Genomic DNA, 10,261 nt, shown 5'->3' with positions numbered 1-10,261 from the left:
CGTAGTTCATGCATTTTCAGACGCGCTATGCCACCATTTAGAAGCTCGTTATGAGCACAAGTGTTACTGCTCCATGCTACACAGCAATGTCAAAAATTCCGCTGAACAAAATGTTGCTGCTACATAGGTGTCAATAGATGCAAAAAATGGGATTGGTGGCGTAAGCGGTAAGACCTATGGCATTCAAACAAGAGCTTTGGCATTCAAACGAGGGGCATGGGCAATCTTAATTTCTTAAAACCTATTCCGATAAAGGATTTTCTAGCAATGCTTCAGGATGCCTGTTGAATTATATTAAGTGAGGTCAGTCACATATGATCAAAATCTATCACGCAAATGAGCTAAAAACGTTGGCTTAAAGAGTGAGAAATGACGTCATGCGCAAAAATGGTGTTAGTGAGACGAAGTCATTCACAGAATTGACATCTCAGCTTTGTATAGACAAATGTAGAACGAAAAAGAGCGTCAAGTGACGAAACAAATAACAAAGAGCACCGCAATATAGCTCCGCTCAGCTAACAGCTTCGCAGTTATAAACAAAAACCGACAAATGTCTGAAGAATTGCTCCCTAACTGTTAATTGCTTTTGAATTGCTCTTGAGCAGGCGAGGCAATTTAATTCAGGGGCTGTAGCCTAGATCAATTTTTCTTTATGGGTGCAAAAACCTTTCCCCCGCCGGGATTCGAACCACTGCCCTCCCGGTCCACAACCACACGAACTAACCACTGCGCTACGAACGAATCAATTACCACTGCTATGCTGCAACCGAATTTATATTAGCAACAAGCTTAACTTCGGAGCCATAGAGATCACTCAAAATGAACGAAAGCCACTTGAGAAGTCAAAGAATGTTGCAAGAAAAGCACAAAAATTTAAGCCAAAAATTTGCGTAAAAGACACGTTCACAATAATTGCTATGAACTTCGATCAAGAGGAATTAAAAAGACCGACAGGACTAATATAATTGCTAAATCAAACTAGAAATTAGATCACTAAGTCGAAGAACGTCCTAGGAAAAACGTTCAAGTAAAAAATTTACAACGATAACTTCTCCAAATTCTGTGCAAAAAAAATCTGGATTGATATAAATTTTAATTTATAAATCAGAGATAGAAACAGATACAAATATAAGTTGAAAAAGTTATCGACGCCGCTCAAAAAGCTACAAAAACATTTAGCGATAAATTAATAAAGCTTGTTAAAATTCATTGCGCAGAAGCCTTCTAATTAGGGACCTTGTTAACATATGAATTCCTTTGACCTTAAACTAACTCAATGAGCAGATGACTTTTCATTACGGACCTTTATCACAAATATGAAGTCCTTTGACCTTAAACTAATCTGTGACCTTAAACTAATCTGTATATTAATTCTTACTCGAATTCTATACCTCCGTGTTTAAGCATCAATCCTCATGTTTTAAACAAGCAGCCTAGCGTAATACGTGTGTTTTGAGACAAGTCATATCGCTATATTTAAACTTCTCATTTTTTTGCGCTCAAAGCATGCCGCATAGCAAGGACAAGCCAGCCAAATAGCTCTAACCAAAAAGTTCGCTGATTAGAAAGTGCAATAAACGTTAGCAATGGACATTGGTAGTGTTAGACATTGGTAGCGTGAAGTTTAAACCAACTACTGTTGAGTCAGGGGCAGGGGTTCGAGCCCAATTTGGGGCGAAAAAGGATTTATTTCCTGGACCACTATTTTTGACTAAAACCGTTGACAAAAATTCTGATTGAGGAAGAGCAATAGAGAAATGCGATACGCATCGGTAGCGTGAGGGATATGACCTATGGCTCCAAAGCGAGGGACATGGGTTCGACCGACTGCTTTGATGCTAAAGAAAAAAAAATGGGAAGAATAGTTACAGAGCCTTAAAACATGCAACAATTAGGAGCTTAATCATAGTGACATTAGCACTATTTAAGATAGTGAGGAGGAAAGGAAGAAACCCAGTAGTGGATGGAAACTACTATTTTTGGGCCAATAAAAAGGAATTACACCTTTGGTACCAACTCGGGCGCCAAAAGAAGCCAACTGTTGTTCTTTCTCTTTAAATCTATTAACGAATTTGCGCTCACGTTGTTTCGCGCCCGAGTTGGTACTGAACGTAATTACTTTATTGGCCCAATCAGAGTTGTTTTTTCATGCACTGCACTCCTGCTATGTCACTATGATTGAGCTCCTAATTTTCGCATGTTTTAAGGCTCCTTAATCATGCAGCATAACGTAGTTCATGCATTTTCAGACGCGCTATGCCACCATTTAGAAGCTCGTTATGTGCACAAGTGTTACTGCTCCATGCTACACAGCAATGTCAAAAATTCCTCTGGACAAAATGTTGCTGCTGCATAGGTCAATAGATGCAAAAAATGGGATTGGTGGCGTAAACGGTAAGTGAAGTCAGTCACATATGATCAAAAATCTATCACGCAAATGAGCTAAAAACGTTGGCTATAAGAGAGAAATGACGTCATGCGCAAAAATGGTGTTAGTGGGACGAAGTCATTCACAAAATTGACTATCTCAGCTTTGTATAGTCAAATATAGAACGAAAAAGAGCGTCAAGTGAGGAAACAAAAAACAAAGAGCACCGCAGTATAGCTCCGCTCAGCTTACAGCTTAGCAGCTATAAACATACACGGCAGATTGCCGAAAAATAGCCGCCTTTGATTCCAATAAGCATGATTGTGATTAAAAAGTTAAGTCCGATTTATTTTGATGGCATTTCGTAGTTGAACATACTTCTGTTTCTTAGAGAGAGGCTACAGGGGCTACTATCAATACCAATAAGCATTAGAGATGGTAACTAAGACTTATAGGAACGACGTTCAAATAGCGGGCATCTAAAATTGGGCTTTATGGGTTTATCCCGTTTCTATTTCTGACTTCAATTTTTTATGCTGACTCGGTTCATTTTGAATTGCTTTGCTGAGCAACTGATGTTCAAATTCACTTTTAGCACAATGACAGAAAAGTGAAACTTGAAAAGTCAAAAAGATTTCACTTAAAATGTCGAAAAAGCGGCAAAATGGTAAAGCGAAAAAAAGTTCGACGAAGTAAAATAGGAGCGCTATAATAGCAGGCTGAGCAGATGAGGGCGGCTATTAAATATAAACCGACAAATGTCTCTGAACTGTTAACTGCTTTTAATTGCTCGAGAAGGCGAGGAAATTTAATTCAGGGGCTGTAGCATAGATCAATTTTTCTTTATGGGTGCAAAAACCTTTCCCCCGCCGGGATTCTAACAACTGACCTCCCGATCCACAACCACGCGAACTAACCACTGCGCTACGAACCAACCAAATACCACTGCTATGCTGCAATAGAATTTATATTAGCAACAAGCTTAACTTCGGAGCCAGACATCACTCAAAAATGAAGAACGAAAGCCACTTGAGAAGCCAAAGAATGTTGCAAGAAAAGCAAACATACCCGGCAGATTGCCGGAAAATAGCCGCCGTTGATTCCAATACGCATGATTGGGATTGAACGAATAGAATATATTAAAAAAATTTTGTACAAAAATATTTTTTGAGTCCGATTTATTTTGACGGCATTTCGTAGTTGAACATACTTCTGTTTCTTAGAGAGAGGCTACAGGGGCTACTATCAACACCAATAAGCATTAGAGGTGGTAACTAAGACTTATAGGAACCACGTTCAAATAGCGGGCATCTAAAATTGGGCTTTGGGTTTATCCCGTTTCTATTTCTAACTTCAATTTTTTATACCGACTCTGTTCATTTTGAATTGCTTTGCTTAGCAACTGATGTTCCAATTCACTTTTAGCAGAATGAGAGGAGAGAAACTAGCCTAGAGAAGTCAAAAAGATTTCACGCAAAATGTCGAAAAAGCGGCAAAATGGTAAAGCGAAAAAAAGTTTGACGAAGAAAAAAAAAATACGAGCGCAATAATAGCCGGCTGAGAAGATGAGGGCCGGCTATTAAAAATTCAAATTTAAGCCAAAAATTTGCATAAAAGACACGAACTTCGATCAAGAGGAATTAAAAAGACCGACAGGACTAATGTAATTGCTAAATCTAAAAAGAGAAATTAGATCACGTTCTAGGAAAAACATTCAAGCAAAAAATTTACAACGATAACTTCTCCACATTCTGTGCAAAAAAAATCTGGATTGATCTAAATTTTAATTTATAAATCATTATTTAATGCGTATATTTAGTTTTTGGCCGAATCAACAGCATGAATAAATTGAGACATGGAGACACATCTTTCAATGACTTCATCTTCACCATTTGGACAATCGAACTTGCGATCGCAAAACTTGTACATCTCCATACATGGGCTTTCGACGTCATTCAGGTCACATCTTTCCTCACCCGACATACAAGGCTCACCAACGTCCCCTCCTGAAAATGGAAGGGCATTCCTGCTGCCACCTCCACCGACGTACTGGCAAGTAAACTCATCCGAGGCGTCTGGACACTCGACGATACCATTGCAGAGCACGCTGAAACAAATGCGAGTTCATTTAAAATGCACTTGTAATAAATTCCGAGTATTTTGAAACCAGTAATCGAACAGATGTAACGGAACGGAAAAGTAAGTCATTTCATTTGACATTGATGACAAACAATTGTTTTCGAATATAATTTCGCGTCGTCTGGCATGCAGTGGCCCTGAAGCCACCGAAGTAATACTTTCAAAACGCTCGTATCAATAAGCACTGCAAGATAGAGAACAGCAGCGCCTTAGGAATAAAAGACGTTCTTTATCGAACTTGTATCGAACCCGAACCATTCGGACGAATTCAATCACAATACCTGCTAGGTAAACATTCTCCAGTAGGCATGCACATGAACTCTTCCCTCCCACTGGCATCTAACGCACAAGTTCTGATAGGCGCTCCAGCTCCTCTGGTCTGAGTCCCTCCACAATGCAACTCGTCTTCAAAATTGAAACAATCAACGCTTCCGTCACACAACTGAAACATCACAAGGCAGCGACATTACTTTGATTATAATTGCACGAACACACGAGGGTCAGCTTTAGTTGTAGTTAGCAAGCTTAATCGGGAGATTAGCCGTACTGGGTAAGGTGTGGGCAGATAATGTGAAGGGGGTAATCAAATTACCCTTCCAACCAAGAAACTTCCTAGAAAGCTCATGTTCGAGGGTAATATTTAGGCTCCCAAATAACCAGTTCATCCTGTTTCATTGTGAGGGGGAATACTTAGGTTCTAGGGGACCCAACATCCCATTTCATTGTTAGAGGGGGAACTGAAAAAAGGGAGCCAAGCGAAAATCGGAAAACCTTGTACTGTATCTATTCGGAACACGTTCGTGTAATTTCATTTCTAATTTTATTTTTCTTTCACGATTTCTATTGTTAGCTTGTTCCACTCGAAATTTCTGATTACTGATCGGTTACTCCATTTACATTGACAACTATATTTCAGAAAAATTGTATAGTTCGGCAATTTTTCATATTTTCCTAAAATTTTCTTGGACCGCTTTCTTACTTTCAATCAAATAAAATGTTTCATCAAAAAGTTTTTTTAATGAAGAGCTCTGTTTTCTATTAGCACATCCCTTGCGCTTCAAAATTTTTTTTACGCATATGGCAAACCTAATATTCTCTGATTGATGAAGCCGTCACGATTGGAGAAAAATTGCAAAATTGAAATGTGACAGGACAAAGGTACAGTTCTTGCTTTTTAACGGTTAAAAGATGTCTCACTAAGTACATTGATCTAATAGCAGTCGCTAAAATCCTTCGCTACAGTTCTATAAAATACTGCAAAATTTGTTATTGTTCTTTCTGGTTATGCTTCAGTTAAAATTTTGGGCAACTTTCTAGTGGATCACTTGACCGTTTATTTGACCTCTCTATGTATATGGTTATGAAATTATAAATATCATGCTTTTTAATTTCTCCAATTTGAGTGAGTGAGTCACTTCGTTTTGAGTCCTATCTTAAATCTCAAATTCTGAATTGGGTTTGATCTGAATAGTTACATCGTTTGAGAGCCTGATCTGATTACGAACCTGATAGAACTCTAGGCAGAAGGATCCGTCCGTGCACATGTATCCCTTGCACTCAGATCCAGTTGCAATATTTCCTAAATCAAACATCAATAGTACTTGCTTTCCACCTTCTACAAAACTTCGGTCTCTAGCATACCCGGACTCTGAGGTGGAGTTGGTACAGCACAAAGTGTATGCTCCTCGTCTGACCAATCAGAGCACTGTCCCATCCCATCGCATACTTTGCTTAAAGGTATACACTCTCCACTCCTACAAGCAAACTCCTGACCAAACTGGCACAGCTGTCGTTCCGGTTCAAGTTCAACCTTCTGACCGTTTTGTGACCCACTGACAGTCATACCAATGTTTGATGCCTGATTTTGATGTCCCGATCCGCTGTTGAAACATTTAAGTTCGTCTTCTCCATACAAGCAGTTTCGAATTCCATTGCAGACGAATTCCGTCGAGATGCACGTACCGTCAATGCATTGAAAGTTTTCGGGACCTGCGCAATACGGTACATCAGAATTGGGCTGTTGGCCTTGCTGAATTGGAGCAGGAAAATTATTCCCATCTCCACCTGCAGCCATTCCTCCGGCACTATGACCTTGAATTTTTCCAGGATAACCTTGAATTTGTCCCGGTTTTGCTATTTCTGGGCCCGATCCCCCATTGCCATTAGCACTTCCTGTCATGACGTAGATTTTGATAGCTCCTGGCTGATTACTTCCTTGGTCTGATCCACCTCCCGTTCTAATTGGACAATATGCTTTTTCATCTCCCCCATCCGGACAGTTCCAAAATCCATCACATACACAGCTTTCCTTAATGCATGATCCATCCGAGCACTCGAATTGATTAGCCTTACATCCTCTGCAGAAACTCCCTTCGTCATCTGATCGGGGACAATCAGGCACTCCGTCGCATACCTTAGACTCGTGGATGCAGCTACCACCCTGGCAGATGAAGTCGTTAGGCCTGCAGATGTTTGGAGGAGGGGGTCGAACACTACAAAACTCACCTTCATCTTCGCCCATTGTACATTGAATTTGTCCATCGCACACCGCGTGTTCCGGAATACATTTACCGTCATGGCAAGTAAATTGTCCAGTAGAACATTTTTCAGGAGGGGGAATAATATCGGGACAAAAGCTTCCCTCGTCTTCTCCCTGCCAACAGTCGGCCTTTCCATTGCAAACCCTGAATACTGAAATGCACGAATGATCATGGCATACGAACTCGTTCTCTTCACATGGTGGGGGAACACCAGGGGGAGGGGGATCCGGTCGACAAAACGAGCCCTCATCTTCTCCTGATCTACAATGCCATTGGCCATCGCACACTTCATACTCCGCTATGCACGAGCCATCCTCGCACATGAATTCGCCAATTCCGCACACTGGAGGTTTGGGTATTTCTGGGGGTGGCAGGCAAAATGATCCCTCATCTGCGCCCCCTGGACAATCCCGCTCTCCATTACATAAGCAATTGTATGGAATGCAAGATCTGTCTGGACAAGTATACTGGTTTAGGCAGATTGGTGGTGGAGGAGGCAAAGTTGGTAACGGCAAGCAGAACGATCCTTCGTCTTCTCCATTGGGGCAATTAGGATAACCATTACAAACTTGTCTTTCAGGAATACACGATCCGTCCCTACATTTAAATTCGCCAAATCCACAAATATTCGGGGGTGGGATGGGTGCCAATGTAGGACAGAAATCTCCTTCGTCATCTCGAGTTCTGCAATGAGCAATACCGTCGCATACTTGAGACATGTCAATGCAAGTTTGATCGGCGCATGTAAACTTGTGAGGCAGACACGGTGGAGGCGGTGGTGGCAATGGAGGAGGCGGCATGCAAAATTGACCTTCGTCCTTTCCAGCAGGACAGTCAGGGAATCCGTTGCACACTTTCAAGTGTGGAATACACTGTCCATTTCCGCACATGAACTGATTGACTCCACAGTCGGGTATTGGCGGGGGCAATGGAATTGTTGGACAGAATCTACCCTCGTCTTCACCGTTTCGACATTGAACCTGTCCATCGCAAACGCAATCCATGGGAATACACGTATTATCATCACAGGCAAACTCGTTTGGCGAGCAAGGAGGTGGTGGTGGCGGTAGTGGAGGCGGAGGAATGCAAAATTGACCTTCATCTGATCTATCCATACAATCTGGGATTCCATTGCAAACCTGCACCTCCCGAATACATTTTCCATCAAAGGCGCACATGAACTGTCCAAAGCCACATTGCATAGGCGGAGGCGGGGGTGGAGGAGTTGGACAGAAGTTTCCTTCATCCTCCCTGGAATTGCAGTCAAAACGTCCATCGCACAGTGCTGCAGTAGGAATGCAATCTCCATTACTACATGTATACTCATCGATTGAACACAACCTGATTGGTGGAGGGGGTGGCAGTGGATCACAAAAGGACCCTTCATCTTCACTTCTTGGACAATCTGGTCGCCTGTCACACACTAAACGCTGCGGAATACATTTTCCTGAGCTTGCGCACATAAATTCGTAAGGTTCGCATTGCATTGGAGGTGGTGGTGGCTGCGTAGGACAAAATCGGCCCTCGTCTGATCCGTCGTCACAATCTCGAGCTCCATTACAGACGCAGTTCTCCGGAATACACTGTCCACTAGAGCATGTGAACTCATTCCTGTCACATTTCTTAGGTGGTGGTGGTGCGCAAAACAGTTCATCAAATCCATTCGGGCAGTGCTCAACTCCGTCGCACAACTGCGAATCAGGAATGCAGACACCTGAAACAATTAGGCTGCAATTTTACCCGATTTTTACTTCGATTTTTACCCAGATATTGGACGTTTGTAAAACAGGACAGTTAAAAATGTGTGCGACTCGCTATTAGCATTGACATGCAACGAAGGTTTGATTTATCACAAGCCAATTAGGTTGCTTTGTATTTAAGTTTACCAGCAAAATTCAAGTACCCGAATTGCTGCACTCGAAGCCTGTACAGATGTTAGGCGGTGGAACACACCCCTCTTCATCGGAGCCATCCAGACAATCCTTAATTTGGTCGCAAACGAATCTTGAGCTGATACACCCGCCGTTACCACATTCGAATTGATCAGGCCGGCATTTTTCATCCGGAATCTCAGGATAAACGAAGCAATCTGACTCATCCGACCTATCACCGCAATCCGATTTAGAATTACACAGATCTCCAAAACTAATGCAGATTACAAGTCCAGTTATGCACGTATATTCGTTTGCGCCGCATTTCTTTCTCCCTCCAGATCGAACAGAAATTTCAGACTAAACAGTCGAATTATTCAATTCTTAAACCTTTATGCAAAGTAGCGTTAACTCATAAACTGAATTTACCATTTCCAGCTCCATCTTGCGGTTCGAGCGCAATATCCGAGACCTTGTTGCTTCCAAGTCAAACCCTAAAAAATCAGCTAGTTTTGTCAAGCGTTATCAAATCTGTTAGCCAAGAGATCTCGAATTAAATTGGATTAGATAGATCAACTCTTAAATCAATATCCCCACCTTGAATTGAAGAGTTAGATGGCTGTGCGTTCGTAACACACGCCAAAGCCCATAGTGCGCTCATTAAAAACCTCCAATCCATAAATGCATGCTTGTACTTCTCGCGAGGCATTAATTAAACTCTTCGGTCTCAGTTCCTGTGTTAAATCGCCTCAAAAACTTTCCAACGTAGCTTAGTTTGAGTTAAAACTTCCGCGCCTGCGAGTCTGTTCCGACGTGAAATGAGCAAATAACGCAACAGCCGCGTGATCGTTGCTTTTGAGACAGGTCCACATATCGCACGTAAATTGAGACAGATACCGGTCAGCATTTTCACCTTTCAGATCTGAAATACACGCAGAAATGGTTAATCTATAGCGGGTCCCATAAAGTTGAATTAATCGAACGTTCGAAAAACGCCAAAAACGTGCAATTGAGCATCAATGTGGTCATTTGAATGTCAACGTTCTTTTCCATTAAGCTTTCATTCATCAATTTTTTCTACATGTTTTAAAATTGAACTTTGAACTCTATAACCTGTGGCTTTTGAAACGTTCGCTTCTTTCAACTTTATGGAACACGCTATAATATAGCGAGTCTCACAAAGTTTAAAATAAGCGAACGTTTCAAAAGCTTCAGGGCAGTTCAAGGGTCAAAATTCAAATTTAACTTCAAAAAATTGATGGATAGAAGCTTAATGGAAAAAACGTTGACATTAATGGCCACATTGTTGCTCAGTTGCATGTTTTTGATGTTTTCGAACGTTC

At 41.5% G+C, this 10,261-nt stretch overlaps 1 protein-coding gene across 1 annotated transcript; it reads right to left on the bottom strand.

Annotated features, from left to right (window-relative positions):
* Positions 1 to 4,133: 4,133 nt before the first annotated feature.
* LOC142339391 (uncharacterized) lies at positions 4,134 to 9,788 on the bottom strand. The gene is made up of 7 exons (XM_075389405.1): positions 9,516 to 9,788; positions 9,348 to 9,412; positions 8,951 to 9,278; positions 6,149 to 8,761; positions 6,013 to 6,086; positions 4,789 to 4,949; positions 4,134 to 4,475 (listed from the first exon to the last, which is right to left on the bottom strand). Exons 1-7 carry the CDS (start codon positions 9,625 to 9,627, stop codon positions 4,184 to 4,186), a joined length of 3,645 nt encoding a protein of 1,214 aa, XP_075245520.1. The 5' UTR covers positions 9,628 to 9,788; the 3' UTR covers positions 4,134 to 4,183.
* Positions 9,789 to 10,261: the final 473 nt, after the last annotated feature.

This window comes from Convolutriloba macropyga, chromosome 5 (genome assembly GCF_964194025.1).
Source record: "Convolutriloba macropyga chromosome 5, txConMacr16.3, whole genome shotgun sequence".
Taxonomy (NCBI): domain Eukaryota; kingdom Metazoa; phylum Xenacoelomorpha; order Acoela; family Convolutidae; genus Convolutriloba; species Convolutriloba macropyga.
The sequence above is the reverse complement of the archived record's forward strand: the minus strand, read 5'-3'. Positions and strand labels throughout refer to the sequence as shown.